Source organism: Salminus brasiliensis, chromosome 1 (genome assembly GCF_030463535.1).
Source record: "Salminus brasiliensis chromosome 1, fSalBra1.hap2, whole genome shotgun sequence".
Lineage (NCBI taxonomy): Eukaryota > Metazoa > Chordata > Actinopteri > Characiformes > Bryconidae > Salminus > Salminus brasiliensis.
Genome location: NC_132878.1, coordinates 22,992,449 through 23,008,742, shown reverse-complemented (window position 1 = coordinate 23,008,742; position 16,294 = coordinate 22,992,449). Strand labels below are relative to the sequence as shown.

The 16,294-nt window shown below is 41.6% G+C and overlaps 2 protein-coding genes and 1 non-coding gene across 4 annotated transcripts; 1 reads left to right on the top strand and 2 right to left on the bottom strand.

Moving 5' to 3' along the window:
* The first annotated feature begins 60 nt into the window (after positions 1-60).
* On the top strand, positions 61-6,996 carry pex12 (peroxisomal biogenesis factor 12). The gene is made up of 3 exons (XM_072694009.1): positions 61-379; positions 1,174-1,709; positions 2,423-6,996. The coding sequence occupies exons 1-3, from the start codon at positions 254-256 to the stop codon at positions 2,811-2,813; spliced, it is 1,053 nt and encodes a 350-aa protein (XP_072550110.1). The 5' UTR covers positions 61-253; the 3' UTR covers positions 2,814-6,996.
* On the bottom strand, positions 5,599-5,693 carry LOC140538130 (Z30 small nucleolar RNA). The gene has a single exon (XR_011977705.1). It is a non-coding gene; the product is annotated as a Z30 small nucleolar RNA (small nucleolar RNA).
* A 630-nt stretch (positions 6,997-7,626) lies between the features above and the next one.
* On the bottom strand, positions 7,627-14,703 carry orai2 (ORAI calcium release-activated calcium modulator 2). 2 transcript variants are annotated; one of them, XM_072674675.1, is made up of 4 exons: positions 14,447-14,703; positions 13,222-13,320; positions 12,264-12,499; positions 7,627-11,101 (listed from the first exon to the last, which is right to left on the bottom strand). In XM_072674675.1, exons 2-4 carry the CDS (start codon positions 13,256-13,258, stop codon positions 10,547-10,549), a joined length of 828 nt encoding a protein of 275 aa, XP_072530776.1. In that variant the 5' UTR covers positions 13,259-13,320; positions 14,447-14,703; the 3' UTR covers positions 7,627-10,546. The 2 variants fall into 2 exon arrangements, with proteins under 2 accessions (XP_072530776.1, XP_072530768.1); XM_072674667.1 differs by having other exon boundaries at positions 13,222-13,271; positions 14,447-14,702.
* Positions 14,704-16,294: the final 1,591 nt, after the last annotated feature.

Below are 16,294 nucleotides of genomic sequence, written 5' to 3'. Positions count from 1 at the left end.
GGAAAGTTGGGAAGCCTTGGAGAACACGGAACGGCCGTAATGTTGCACCGCGGGGTTCGGTATATGGCATGTCTCAGTAAATTGTTGACACTGTAGCCTCTCCGCTATGACACCCCGCTGTGGTCGTGTTTATGTGCAGAGTTTTGAAAAGATATCTCTTCATACTTCTTAAGTTAGCTTTTTATGTGCTTTTTTTATTGGACGTCTGTTTGGTTCGTAAGTTAAGAGAGCTAGCGAGTTAAAGTCCCCCAGAATGGCGGAAAGAGGAGCACATCTGACCACAGCAGCAACAGCTGAAGACAGGCCGTCAATTTTTGAAGTTTTAGCGCAGGACTCGTTGATGAGTGCTGTCAAACCTGCACTGCAGCACGCCGTGAAGGTAAATTTGCTGATCCCGTCCAGTGTCGATGGCTTAAAGGGGGATTAAACCACAGTAAAGTTAAATTAGGGATTTACAGGAGTGTGAAGTCCAGGACCACAAGACTCACAAACAGTTTCTACTCACAGGCCATCAGGCTTGTGAACACCTCACGCACTACCTCTCCAACCCTTCCTATCTGAACTGGTTTTAAACTCTAATCTGATTTTAACTGCACCTTACACTCACTGTACTGCTGCTGTCAGAACACTGTTTACATTCGATACTTGCACACTATTGTTTACATTTCTTACTTGCAACCTGCACTTTATAGCTGCTGCTCTTCATACTTGCTCATACTTGCACATAAAAGCACATGTAACTTTTATTTTAATTTTTTTTCATTGTAAAAAAGGAAAAAGTTTACTTTAATTTTTTTTTACTTCAACTTATATTATTATACTTTATTTATTTTGTATATATTTTTATTATTAATTTCTTTTTTGTTATCTTTATCTATTGGTGAATGGAGGGACAGCAAAGTAAGAATTTCATTGTACAGCGTAACTGTCTGTTTCGGCTGTGCATATGACAATAAAACTCTTGAATCTTGAATCTTACTGAATGGACATGGAGTCAGTTAAGCGATAGAAGTTATTGAATATTACGATGAATAATTGAGGAAGGTACACTATGATGTGACAGGAGACATAAAAAAAACAAAGATGACATTACCACAATTTTATGTTGACAATTGTGAAACCTAGCTATGTGCATTGCACGTTCTGTGGATGACTGTCATTATGTTTTCACAGATCTTAGCTGAATCCAGTCCTGGTCGATATGGAATCCTCTTGAGGAAGTTTGATGAGATCTATGCTGTCCTTGATCTGCTGCTGCAGCACCATTTCCTGTCGCGCACCAGTGCGTCTTTTTCTGAAAACTTCTACGGCCTGAAGCGAGTGGGTCCAGACAGCGCTCGAGCAGCTCACCAAGGCCTCCGCCGTAGGCAGCACTTACGCTCCTTGCTCCTCCTTGCCCTCCTCCCATACCTGCGGACAAAGCTGGAGAAGGTCCTTGCTCGTCAGAGGGACGAGGATGATTTCTCCATACGACTGCCGCAGTCCTTCACCCAGAAGATGTACAGGGCCTTCCTGGCTGTCTATCCTTATGTATGCATGGCGTGGGATGGCTGGACATTTTTCCATCAGCTGTTGTACGTTTTTGGCAAAACACGGACGCACTCGCCCCTGCTGTGGCTGGCCGGGGTCAAACTATCCCACCTCACAGCCCATGACATTCACAGCCTGGACCTCAAGCCAGCAGGCCCTGCACTGAGCTCCAGTCAGAGGTGAGCATAAGACATTGGGCTGTTTCAATACTACAGCATGCAGCACTGACAAATACATCATTTGTATTTCTCATGAACTATAAAGACCAGTGTCAGTCTTCAGGGACCCAGAAAGTCCACATTTGTGTTTTTTCCTGGAGATCTGAATTAAGCCATTAAGGGCAGTGGTCCAGTCCCAAATGATGCATTAACCCCTGTAGCCTTCTTCACAACTCGCACCAACGTTCCATGGCATATGTGGCCTCATACTCAGCGTATTGTTTGTAATGTTGTTTAAATGAACTAATTGTCTCACCTACACTGGTTCATTCAATTCAGAATACAAGCATAAAGCAACTTAATGACCAGTTAAATTGTTTTATAATATAAATTAGTTTTATTTTATATTTTACACTCCTCCATGTTGGTTAAACAGCTGTAAGCAAACCCCTCGACTCTATTGATTCTCACTTGTATCAGGGATTTTGGCAAGAGATCCTGCAGAATTCACAACAGTGTTGGTATAGTTGACTATAAAGTATTGAGATCAAAATTGTAAGTGTAAGAAAAAGCTAGTTATATTGTCATCTGTATTTTACTAAAACAACAATGTGATGAGATTCTCTAGTCACATTTGTCACATTTTATGATGATGTTTCCTAAAGAATAAAACCTTTCTGAATTGTAATGAAGATTAATTGCATTCGTAACCCATGCTGTTTGTCCCTCCACAGCTTTGGAGAGAAGCTGCAGCAGGTGTTTTCCACTGTGGTCGGAGGTGTGGCAGTATCCCTTTCCACCAGTCTCTCTCTGGGTGTGTTCTTCCTGCAGTTTCTGGAGTGGTGGTACTCGTCAGAGAATCAGAGCAACATAAAGTCCCTCACGTCCCTCCCTACACCCCCACCACCACTTCACCTGGAGGACCAGGACGCTTCACACACATACAGCAAAGTCTGCCCACTCTGCAGGAAGTTGCGCACCAATGACACAGCCCTGGCTACGTCTGGCTACGTTTTCTGCTACCGGTGTATATACATGTACGTCAAAGCCAACCACAGATGTCCCCTCACAGGCTATCCCTCTGAACTACAGCACTTAATTAAAATCTATTCACCAGAGGGGTAGATTTCAACAGGTTCAGCAGCATTTTAAAAGCAGAAATCGTGCATTTCCTGATAATCCACATATGGGACATGCCCTAATGACACTGGAAAGTAATCTTTAAGCACCTATAATGCCAGCCAATGGGCCGTTCGAAGAGCTTCGAAAATGCATGATTATGTAATTAAAACTTGAAAACTCATGAGCTGTGAGAAATGTGACAGCCCTGTCACAAGGTAAGGGGGCCATCACTCTAGGAGAAAATCGAGAGATTTTAATGTGAAATGTGTAAAGTTTGCCATGTTCTTGTGCACTCTGCAACAAAAATAGCAGCAAATTCAAGTTATGGCCAAAAGTCTCCTTCAGGGACCCCACCTCTGTTAAAATAAAAACCTTAATTAAACCATCATGGACGCTCTGTATGCGCCATAGTGGCACGTGTTCTACATACATTTCAAACAAAAGGTAAATAATCGTTGTCTAGGCATGTGCAGAGTAGCCTCTTAAAACATGGCTTTCTTTTCATACTTTAGTTATCTATGTCCTGATTTACCCATAATGAAATACTACTTATACATGGTAGGTTATATTAATATTATAGGTATTCTCTCTGAAGCTCATCTACATAATTCATGACAGTTTTATGAACTGGTCACTGTTAAAAGCAGTTCTTCTGCCATTTAGCCAAAATTCAGCAACTGCCCATTGTCAGACATTTGCTGTTCAAATAGAGGTAAGCACTTTGATTTGTGGTAACCAAAAGCCACCTGTGTTAGGTGCTTGAGCAAGGCCCCCAACCTCTCTGCTCCCCATGCACCACAGCAATGGCTGCCCACTGTGCCATGCACATGTGCTCACATTCCAGTGTTTCCCTGAACGGATGGGTTGAAGGCAGAGGCCAGAGTCCAGCTGTGTCCAACAACTAGTGTCTAATATATTGTACCACAGATTGACCCCCAAAAACCCCTTTGTATCTTCTTGTAAGGAAAGGTGACCGGTTCATTGTCTAAGGGGTTGAAAACCCTGTTACCCTGACCAAAATTAATAAATGCACAGCCTTAATGCCTGGCTTGCATGAAGAAGTGCTGAAACTGGGGTCCCAAACTCTACTACTGTGAATCATTTACATGGTCAAGGCTCAAAATATGTAAGAATGAAAACACCATGACAAAAATAGAAGCACTGATAAGAGAATCACTTTGTTTTGGAATAGCTGATCATTGACAAAATCAGCAATGAATTATCCAATCCAGCTTGCTTTGGAACAGAAATAAATAGGTATTTTCCTATCTTTTGTCTGTGTAAATAATTAAAAGGCCAAACAATGATAAACATTGTGATAAAATCTGGATCCCATTTCAAAACAACAAACACAGTAAGTCACTTCCTGTCCTGCCAACAGAACATCATTCTTTTGGTGGGAATAAGTTCTTGCTCATCAGCAACACTAGGCAAAAGTACCTGATGTATCTCATGTATCTGAGTGAACAAAGAGGCCCAGTACAAATAAGTAAAGGTTTTACATTACATTTAAACAACAAAACTCTACATAAGATATTACCATCTTCATTTAGACCGGGGTGGCTGCAGAAATGCATTTAAACAAGTAGACTTTCCTTTTTACAAAAGGACAATTTCCATTTAGCACTTCAAAAATGTCCCTTCCTCACTGTGGAGGGAAGAAATTGTCTCTCTAAACAAAGCCTGGCTATGACTGAACCATTATTTTAGGTGCAGGGTATAGTGAAGGTACACTTCATGCATTGCAAGTGCAGTCCTGATTCTAGGCAAATTTCTGGCACACATTCAGAAAACGGACTACTTGACCATTATCAAAAATAAATGGATTACAATACAACAGTTACAGTAACATACCTGCAAGTCGGCCCTGTCAGTCAACAACTGCTAGTCAGAAAGCATGCCAGAAACCTCTTAAGCAGAGTGAGACAGTTTAAGAGGTTCCTAGCATGGTTTCTCACTAGCACGCTAACAAGGTAGTCCAACCACCCACATGAGGGTTTAAAGATTATATGAAATGATGTCCAGCAGGCTTCTCCCTCTGGTTTGTCAAACGTGACCCCAAATAAACTGGACACCATTTTAGGACCGAGCAGCCACAAGAGATTTAGACTTCTAAAAACCCCTGGCGCTTAATGCCAGACAGCATTCCAGAGAAAGCTGTGGGAAAGAAGTTTCAGACTAGGGTGCCTTTCACTGAAAACTAGCAACATGCAGGAGTGCATTATAATACCCGGCAAGACAGCCCAATTGTGGGGTCAGTGATAGTTTAAGAGGTCTAGATTAAAGGCTGAGCCTTCAAATGCTAAAATGCACATCAGTCTAGCCTAAAGTCTCATTTTGTGCAACAGCCTTAGCTAGATAAATAGAGGAACAGCTCTGTATCCACATGCCCGTTTACAGCAGGTATAACCTGTGGGGTGGGAACTACATTTGGCTCACAGGCAAGGAAGTAAGGTGCACCCTTCATTTCACCTGACTAAACCATTACAGTTCCGAGCTGCAAGACACTGTGCCAGGCTAAATATAGAATAGAGCAAAATGCCTGTTCCCATATCCATGACCCCACGCTGCATGTTCATTGCAAGGTCCCAGAGGGGCTGCCCCAGTGATCCATGCTTGATCAACACTCCCACTAGTAGAGCCTGGAAAAGGGAACGAGGGAACACAAACAGCTTAGGTTAGTAATTCAGAAGTAGTTTCACATTAACAGTCTCTTTTATAAAAGAGGTTGGAAAGTTGCATAGGGGAAAAGGATGCATATAGTTAGGAAAGAAAGAAATTCTGCATGCAGCTCAGAGAGAAGATTAAATATCCAATCAGACCTTGGTCAGAGTCACTATGCAGTGGCAATACCAAGTCAGGACCATTTCTCTCATCATAGCTGCCAGCCTTCCCCTGCTCATGTTCTTATTAGAAATTACACTGGAAGTACACAGTATGCAAAGCAAATGCTAAAGTGCATGACCAGATTTGTTTAAAATGCAAACATGACCAAGAGCCAGATCCTTCCTAGCCTTTAAAAATAAAGCTTCGCCTCACCATTTCTGGGAAACACCTGTAATCACAGGATACACGAGCAATTAAAATTGACATGATTGATTTTGCTGAAGATTACCTGTCAGGCCCTTTCAGATCAGCGCTGAAGCTGAAGCTGACTTTGCACGCTACATCACACCAACCCAACCACAGAAACCCACTGGAAACTGCACCACCTCAGTTCCTTTTTAAACACGAAGCACAGCTGTTTAATCTTTCCCTCATTAACCTCTTTAGCAGCTACTGGGCTTCAGCTGGCGAGGTAGCTAGCTGCTAATTGAGATACTCATTAGTTAAGATGGCTAATTACTGGGGCTGACGGCGATGGCAACATGAGGTCACTGCAGAGTTGGTCTACATAGTGTTCCAGTCAGGTTTGCTCATATACAGCCTGACATTCAGTAAAATAATACAATGTAAAGTGCTGTATCATGCAGCAGATTAGCACTTCTTCTGGGATCTGTCTAGGATGGGAATATTAGCTAGCTAGCTGCTGAATGAAGAGATATCTGCTTGATTTAGCAATTTCACAATGCTAGGCAGAAATTCTCAAACGGGTTACTGAATTTTAGATAACACATTTTTTCTGAGATGCCAACGATCCAAGTGTACACACGGACAGAAAACGATGTAGCGTTAAAAAGAGGTATAGCTAGTTAGCACTAAATGTGCTAGCTTTCAGGCTAACTGCCAGGCTGAGCGCATCTACACGCTGCATCCCCTAATGTACACAGCCACTCGGTTTAAACTTGCAGATCAATGCGATTTTGAGAATTTATGGCAAAAGCATTCTCAAAACTGTATTATTTACAATATATGCTATGCACATGTTTAAACAAACCACCGAAGGATCTTGCAGAAGTTGTGCTAGTGACGCTAGGCCACGTTATGCTAAGCTACATCATGCTAGCTACACGTTTTCTGACTCAATATATAGATATTACATGAGTGCATTAGCTAGCTGCAATTAGGGATGCACTATGATATCAGAATCACAGTGTTATTCGATGAGCATAATGTTTATTAATATCACTATTTTTTGCTCAACTACAAATGTTAGCTAGCTAGCTAGCTGTATTTTTTGTGATCAGCATGATTTCATAAGCATGCATGTATCAGTATGGGCAGATATGTATTAAACATTCAGATAATGTTACACATTTCCTATATGAGACTCCTAATTATTATCATGGTTTGTTTATTGAATATGCTTTGTTTTATCCATCAAGTGAGCCATAGCTGGAGCTGTAAGAAAAGGCTGCCGTGCCATCTTCAGCTGAGTCTCCAAGGAGGCAGGAGAGGTTTTCTTGCATAGTGATTGCCAGCATTTTCACTGCACCAGCTGTCCTGCTTCATGTGGACATGCCAGCCTCAGCTGCTATGAACACTGCTCAGTGGGAAATCTGACCAGGCCTGAGCTGCTTCAGGACATCATCGCTGTCTTCATAGCTAATCTTATGGGAGACTTCCAGTGATTGAAGGCTCAATACTACTGACAGGGTAAAATGACATATAATGTACTTGCTTACTTTTCAAACCGGTCTCTTGAAAACTTTAAATGGAGGTACAAACAATATGTTGAAAAACTGATTAATGTTCTGAGTAGACAGGGTATGCAAGCACACTGCTGACCGGAGGTTAGGAAGGAATGTGTTCAACAACTTAGATTTGATTTGGTTGCAGATACATGTATAAAATAATTTATATTTATGATGTGCATCTTAACATGTCTCTTTCATTAGCACAGAGAACATAACACAAACAGCCCAAGGTATAAGGCTTGAAAGTAAACAAAATAATTGTTTATTTGACATAAATTAACATACAAGTACACAGACGGGATATGAAAAGGACATGCCACCCCACAAAACGATTCTGTCAACAGTTGGTTAAATATTGTGCACAAGAATATAGTATGTCAGTTTTCACAGGACGCCTGTCACTTGTTTTGTGTGGTCACCATGTCATGTGACATGTAAATTGTTCAAAAACAGACAGGTTGCCAAAAGGCATTGTTTTTTTTCTGCAAAGACTTCTGCAGTGTTTTTTGTAAAGTCCACAACCCTTCCATATACAAGTGCTTCATTTTGGTCAAAAGTTTCCTCTCTTGGGACATAGCCGCTAAACGGACGCTGAACATTAAAATAAGCGGTCCTATGTGTATTGGGGCCTACGTGTATAAACTGCCTGTGCATCCTCCAAGTTCTCTTCTCCAATGGGACATGAATGGCTAAAAGTGATCCCAGCTCAGCAGCTGAGGAGCTTGATAAATACAACGGCAAAGCAATAATTCACAAAACATGACCAGGCCTGTGAACGAAGAAGGCATTTTTGTTGTCATTGTCCTATCAGAAACCTTGGTAACCTTGTTTGAAAAGGCCACTTACTTTGTGATTTCATGACAAATAGCTAGAATAAAAAATCTAAATGATGTAAAATTACTTACAATACAATCTCACTAAAAGAATAAGCTTTAAGGTTAAGACCGGTTTTCCTTCTCTTATAAAGTTAGCATTTCTGAGAGAAAATTTCATTTGTTGCGGCACCAACAAATGAAACCAAGACTTTGAAGCAAAAATGAAGAAGCTCAGCATGACTATAATAGTGCTTCTGAAATATTTGCTGAAATCCTCAAGCCCCTTTAAGGGATGCATGAGGATATTATTTCAAAATTATTTTAGTACTGGAAGATTAAAACAACATTTATCAGCCTTGGACAGATGTTTAGACTTGGCTGATGGTTGATATCCATATCTGATTATTGTATTTATCGAACTCCAGAATAGCAGGATGTGAAGATGATGCTGCGCCACTGCACCAACATATCAGCATTTGTACTGTGATTAACTAGGCCTGTCACAATAACTATTTAATATTATAGCATTATAATGCAAATACATCAGCTTAAAGAGCAACGAACATTATAAGAATTCTTCCAAACACTCTGCTGTGTGCATGTATGGGCCATACACACAGAGCAGAATGCATTGGCCTTGCCCGCACCGCACTCGTAGACGTTGCTGTCTACTCACAGACTCGTCCTCACCTCTAACAGCTAGCAGACGAGACAGCAGAACAGCACTACTGACTAAAATCAACATCCCTGCTCAAGTAAACACAATGGGTAACATCAAGGTCAGCACAAATGATCATGGTCGCATCCATATATAATTGTATAAGTTGCTAAATGTAATTATTGTGACAGTCCTAACCAATAAAACCATTCTCTGTACTGCTGATGCACATAGATTTAGTCCCAATGTCTACGTTCTACAAATATTAAGGTATTGGCTTTTGGCTTACAAGCGGATACACACATACACCCCTAAATAAGACAGGTCTTGATGCGGCAAACTACACCGCAAGTGCACTTTCATGTCTTTGCAGTAAGGCAAGCAGTTTTAGGTCATTTCTTTTGGAATGTCATCCTCACATCTTCTTGTTACATAAACAGTACATTGGCTTTATTTAAAGGTTTTCAGAGGAAGCATCTAGAGCTTGGCAATCTACCCACTCAACTCACTGCATTATGCAGCTCACCAAGCAGATTCATTAAGTTCGACCTTAAAAATGAAAACGCAATTTCACTTTGTGAAGCAGGCAGTTTTGTAATCATGCCCATTGACAGTGCATGCTCTTCGTACAGGGAGTTTGACCCTACTTACTTTGAGCACACAAGTTCTTCTGTAGTAATCTTAATGTAAACCTCTTGTAACACACTGATGCAGGACCAAGCGATGCATGTTAGCAAATGGACAAAACCACTACCAGACTGGCATTCTAATTTTTGCCTAACAATGTACATATTGTAAAACTCTGACTGTCAAGTGTGCACTAATACATAGAGCGGTCAATGGCAATTGAATAGAAAATGTAGTTAAGACATTTCCTGCTGTTAAATGGTCCTTTTAAATAATACAGAATAAACATGGACTGCAACACAGCTCATTTATGGACTCATGTACATTCTTTGTAACATCTCTGGATTTTCTCAATATGAAGAAAGTCCAAAAAAAAAAAGCTTGGTAAGTAATGAACAAAACATTTTTCTGTACTAAATGGAAGCTCAGATGATACAGACCTGCCATTTGTAATCATTGCATATCTGACTGTTACTGTGGCAGTGAGCCTAAATAGTTTTAGTTATTAGTGTAACCTAGACTCCCACATGCTTGTCATTGTTTTCCCCTAATTCCAAGACAATTTTGGCACACCACTACACACCACCCAGTATAAACCAAATCCAAAGTGTATGTGGAGGTATGTATGAATGCATGTATGGGTAACATTCTCTGGTTCTTGAGGCATGGTAATAGCATATAGCACAGAATTAAAAGAGCATTAGAGAGAGAAAAGGAGGTGGGAGAGGGAAGGGGTAGGGAAGAAAAAACGCAGAAGACTCTTTAACCAATCAAAAGGAAAAACAAATAGCCCTTGATGTGAAAATCTGTAAACATGCCATTTTCCTGTAAGGCGCCTTCTATTTCTCCACGAACATTTTTACACAAGGCAGAGAAAGACACTGTCCAGACTGTTGCATGTGATACATTATGGCAAAACATTATGCATATTTTGCGTTGAAAAATCACACGCAGGGAAACTGGCTTTTACAAGGAGGGACTTTAAAGGCTGCCGCTTGAAGGCGTGAAGAATGGTGCCACCGCAAAAAAAGAAAAACAACACCCCTGAAGATCCAGAGCTCACACTGCTTGTAGCCCCCTCTCATGGCCGTCCAGCTGTACCTTGATCTTATGTAGTTCCTCGATCTCCTGGTGGTGGCGCTCTGTCTTATGGCGCACCAGTGAGCGGTAGAAGTGGATGGTGAAGATCACGAAGATAAGGCCCACGGGTACCATAATAATGGTCGAGGCCAAAGCAGCCTGCTGGCCACTGTGGCCAGGCTGATTGGATGCCTGGCTGGTGCAGTTCAGCTTCGTAGTAGTCCCCGAGTCTACAGGCAGGAACTTAATCCAGCAAAGGAGCACCACTTCAGCCAGGAACAGCAGTATGCCCAGGGCCGTGGAAAAGCCCCAAGCCAGCTCAATGTACTTGTGCATTCGTTCGTGGGGCGACTCTGAGACAGAATTGAGGTTGTGGATGTTGCTGACCGCTTCCACATTGGGCAGAATGCAGGTGCTGATGAGCAGTGCGAAGAGGTGCACAGCCACCAGCACTGTCGTGCACACGCTGAAGGCAATGAGGAGCACACGTGGGTAACTATACTGCATCTCAAGCTGCACCTCAACCATGGCCACCTGACAGGATCACAAATTAGGAACGATTAACACTGAACGGAAACCAAAAACAAACAGTGAGTTTACAGAATGCAACAAAAAATAACAAAACACTGTTCTTATTGAATTCTTCCTGGTCACAACTACTCACTACACCAAACAGACGGTCTCACATCACTCGTTTTAGAATATCTCTTCACTGTTGAGTATAGGATCCTGTTTAAAATTCTCACAGAGCACGGCATGGTTAGGCTCCTAAGTATCAGACTGAAGATGTATTTTAAGCAGGCATTTGGTTGATCTGTATGTACCAGGCTGCACGATTTTGTATTTTATTTGTATAATTTTCTCTGTTTTATCTGTGAAAAAGTGATGCATCAATACATTTTACTTACCTACCTAGCATTTTTATGTGGTAATATATGGTAATTGTATTGTTTTCACTATATACCTTAATTTTTAGTCTGTTTCTGTTCCTTGTGCTATTCCTCAACCATGGCACTTACTAACATCTACAACAAATACCACTCATGCTCATCTGACCATTGTAGGAAAAACAACAAGGGAGACAAATGACTCACTTGTCTTAGTAACAGAATTTAGGCACACACAAGACACTGCTAACCTCATCATTCATCTGTGATACCCACACCCACAAAGCCTGCACAAGTAACTAAATTAATGCTTCTGACATTTGTAATAGACTTTCAATTACTGACTATTCAGTTATCATTTAGTAAGCTTTGAATAGAATGGTTTGGTTAAAAGGCTCATTTACACACTTTTCCCATTATTTATCATTATCTGGCAAGGCATGTTTAATATCTAACATTGTATGATACTCTATGACCAAAGTAAACTGCATTGATAAACACAGACTTATCAGAATCTTGTCCACAGCATGTTACAAAACACCATAAGCAAGTTTAAGCTCATTTCACAACTTGACTCTGCAGTCTAAGGTGTGATTATTTAGGTAAGCATTTGACATTTGAAATTTGAAATAATCACAAAGAAGCCTCCATTAGTTGCAATGGTAGCTCCAAAAAAAGCAAAAAAAAAAAAGCTACCAATCTTTTGCTATCAAACATCAGCATTAGCAGCAAAAAATCTGCAAAACATCAGCATTAGCAGAAACAAATCTGGTTACATCTAAACCTACTATCCCCAGCATTATACTCACCATGGCAAAGCCAGAGAGCAAGGCTGAAGTGCGGCTGGAGGCCTTGAGTTTGGCCCTGCTCAAGTAGAGCTTTCTCCAGGAGAGGGCCTGGACAGAGTGGTGGTTGGAGGTGACCAGCTCCAGGTAGCTGCGGCGGACCCAGTCCCTGTAGTCCATCCCCCCTCCATCCTGGAGCCTGTCTGACATACCAGCAGACGAGGACCCCATCGGCACATTCAGGTCACCGCTCATGGCAACTAGGACAAAGTAAGAACAACGTGAATCCAAGCAGTGTTCACATTATGGTTAATTTGGTCAACATTACATATTTTGAACCTAGTCTTGGACTTAACTGCAATACAAATCTTTATGCTTTGGCTTGAAGGAGTGGTTCACTAAACAATCAAGCTTACAGTTTGCATATTTGGTTAATGTTCTTGCAGGCTGTGGATGCGTTCGTGGTCGATTGCGTGGGCCGCAAGTTGGAAAAGGTTGTAAACCCTGATCTAAACTACTTTTCTTTCTACACATTCTTCACTGCAGTCCACACCCTCCTACAGTGGCTGGGATTTTTCCTCCACACACTACCAAACACCGTCCCTCAAGCTTTTAATGATGTTTACTTCTGCCTATTGTGTTGTCTTTAACTCACTCCTCAACCATTTTTGATAAGCAGTGTGACATTATGCATGTCTTGTTGGCAGATCAACAGTCAATGTCAATGTTTGTGTTAAACTAATGCTAAACATCAGTAATGCCATATGAGCATCTGAGCAATTCTTTCTGTCTCCCAGTACATGAGCTTCTTAGGCCCAATGAAAAACTAGTGAAAGCAACGTTAGAAAACGAGCATGTCTTAGCTGATTAAGCAAATCTGGTGTAAGGGCACAATTATGCACATTTTACTTCTTTGGCAAACCATTTCTTTAACCTAGGTCTAGGGAAAGAGCCAATGGTGTTTAGTCCAAATGATACTTACATGGCTGGGTTTCCCCGATTCTATGAGCAGCTGTCATCACACATCTCTGGCTAATATAAGAGAAATGAGAATAATAGGTAAGAACACAGCGTGTGGCTTCTGTGGGAGAGGATAATAATAAACCTTAAATCAGTCCAGCCCAGCACATGTTCACAGTGAACACAGTGAAACCACACACACCCACACCCACACACCCCAATCAAGCATGACAGCCAATCAAGCATGGCACCTACTATCGACACTTTTACAGATATTCGCTGCATATTAGGAGGCACATTTAGTTACACCTCAACCTAAATACGAGGTATAGCACCACCTTGCAACGACTACTAGTGAAAACACGCTTAACGTCTAATGTTTAAAACGTTTTCACTGCTTTATTTAACATTATTCTTCACTACAATACGGTCCATGTTATGACTAGCTAATAACACAAAGAGGCACATCCGTCTGTTTCCTATGTTCATTCAGAGGGAGAGAAATAAAAAAATAAACAAATAAACAAACAAATAAAGAGAGAGAGAGAGAGAGAGAGAGGCAGGACACACTCCTACCTACATGTTGGAAGAGGTTGGATGATCCTACAGTAGCTAGCCAGCTAAATATCTCAGAGTAACAGAGAGAACACACAGTATTAGCTTATGCTAGCTAACGATCCTGACCCAATAGACAGACTCTCCCCAACACGGTGATGTTTAGACTGCGCTACTGTTTCTAAAACAGTGGCATTTTCAGGTAGCTAGCGCTATATTTTTAATACGGAAGCGTGGAAATGCACTGAAGGCCTTAAAATACATTTACCACACGACAGCAGCATACATTTATAACTAGTAACCTAACCTCTCTCAGAAAAATAACCCTGTTAAAGTTAGCCAGAGCCGCTGAGCTGAGCTGAGCTGATTAGTTAAACAGCTGTCTGTCTGCCTGTCTGCCTGTGCTCACAGCAGCGCTAACGAACCTGCTGTGGCGACGCTCTCCACGGGTCCCTTCCCCCTCCCTAAACTGACCATTTTTAGCACCAGGTCTACGCTTACCCTAAAACATTTCGCTCGCCATACCGCTACTAATTCAGCTATAAAGGTCTAAACGCGTAGCTGGCTAATGTGGCTGACCGGCTAGTGAATTAGCTAGCTAGCGAGTTAGCGTTCACGTTCGTTTGTACGATGCCGAAGTGCCGCATCGCCAAGCTCTTCTTCTGAGTCAGTTTAAGACCAGATTCACTCACCTTACTGTTAGCTAGTTTACCGAGACAGTCCGCGCTCACAGGCCAGCATACAATACTCCAGGAAAGAGGACGGTTCGGGGCTACAGACACAGACGGAGCTACAGACACACACGTCGGACGACTCTGACTGCAATATTTTGGTTTCCTCCTCATCCCGCCTCCTCCCTCAGCCATCAGCGGAACACGTGACCAGGCTGCGCCCAGCCCAGCATCAGAGAGCTGTTCAACGCCACATCCACACAGCACATACAGCCCATGTTCACCAGCAGCATTATTCACTTCAACACAGTGAAATACAATACCACACATATTTTAGGTAAAACCCTCCTCACATTGATGGTAGAATGCATTGTTCACATCACCACCATTGCTAACTAACCTGGCTTAATTCTCACATCTCTTACCGTTATGTTGCACTTCACTCTTCTCTACATCTGACTTGCTCGTTTCTTACATTTTATGTGTACACTGCATGTCATTTTTTTTATATTTGTGTATATTTGATATTTGGTATGCACACACCAATCAATCATAACATCATAACAATAGCACCACTGACAGGTGATGTTGAAAATATGGATTTTCTTCAGTTAATACAGTGGCATTTGTCAAGGAGTGGGATATATTAGGCAGCAGGGGAACAGTCTGTTCTTGAAAGTGATGTGTTAAAAGCAGGGGAAATGGGCAAGTATACGATTATGAGCCACTTTGACAAGGGTCCCATTCTAATGGCAAGATGACCGGGACATCTCTGAAATGGAAAGTCTTGTGGGGTTTATCTGGTATGCAGTGGTCCTCCCAAAAATGGTTTAAGAGAGAGACTACCTGAGTACCTAAGGCTCATTGATGTGATCCACAGTGGCCCACCTCACAGCTTACAGGACTTAAAGGATCTGCTGCTAATGTCTTTGGTCAGAAATGGTCAGAAATGTTATGGCCACACAAGGGCCTACTCAATTAGGTGTATATACGTCTCTTCTAATGAATGCATTCAACTACTTTAAATTACACAGACACGGATGTGAAAATGCACACACAGAGCTTGTCTGTTCTCTGTAGAGAAGTATTGCCAATAGAATAAGACTCTTTGGAGCCGATAAACATGAACCTAATGGTACCATACATAATGCTGGGCATGGGCTAGAGGGGTATAAAGCCCCCCAGCTCAATGAGCTGTAGAACAGTGAATCTGTGTTCTCTTTATGGAATTATGATGATCCATCCAATACTTTTAGGATTGACAAGGGTCACATTGAGAATTTGAGAATTTCCCCACTGTGGGACTAATAAAGGATTATGTTATCTTAGGATGAGTTAGGGAGGAAGTGGGATGGTCCAACATCCTGACCTCACTAATGTTCTTGTCACTGAATGCATTCAAATCCTCACAGTAATGCTCCAACATCTAGTAGAAAGCCTTCCCTGGACAGTAGAGACAGTTAAATAGGAAGAAACAATGAATGAGCAGGTGTCTACAATGTATAGCAATTTCTCATCAAAACCTGTGCATATCATTGGTGTGTATATCAGGTTTTGTATTGTTCAGCCTTTTGTGTATGGGTTTGAATAGCTTCCCATATTAACATACTTAAAGAAAAACAATAGGTGAGATTAGATTGTGTAGAGATTTTAAACAACTGTTGGTACTGCTGTGAGGAATTAAGGAGGTCTGAAAGACCTTGCTTTGTGCTTGACTTGTTCAAGTTCCACCATTAAAGACACCAGAGCTGTTCCTCATATGTAAATGTTATGATGATTGTTCTATGCTGTGAGTCGGTGTCTGAAATTTAACGTGACAAGTCTCAGGTCTTTCGCAAATAAAAGGATTTTGGCAGCGACACTGGGAAA

Excerpts from the sequence above, each read along its gene's own strand:
- pex12 (XM_072694009.1), top strand. The coding sequence starts at position 254 with ATGGCGGAAAGAGGAGCACATCTGACCACAGCAGCAACAGCTGAAGAC. Across the intron at positions 380-1,173 it reads CACTGCAGCACGCCGTGAAG|ATCTTAGCTGAATCCAGTCC; the intron begins GTAAATTTGCTG and ends ATGTTTTCACAG. Across the intron at positions 1,710-2,422 it reads GCACTGAGCTCCAGTCAGAG|CTTTGGAGAGAAGCTGCAGC; the intron begins GTGAGCATAAGA and ends GTCCCTCCACAG.
- orai2 (XM_072674675.1), bottom strand. The coding sequence starts at position 13,258 with ATGACAGCTGCTCATAGAATCGGGGAAACCCAGCCAT. Across the intron at positions 12,500-13,221 it reads AATCGGGGAAACCCAGCCAT|TTGCCATGAGCGGTGACCTG; the intron begins GTAAGTATCATT and ends ACTTTGTCCTAG. Across the intron at positions 11,102-12,263 it reads TGCTCTCTGGCTTTGCCATG|GTGGCCATGGTTGAGGTGCA; the intron begins GTGAGTATAATG and ends TGATCCTGTCAG.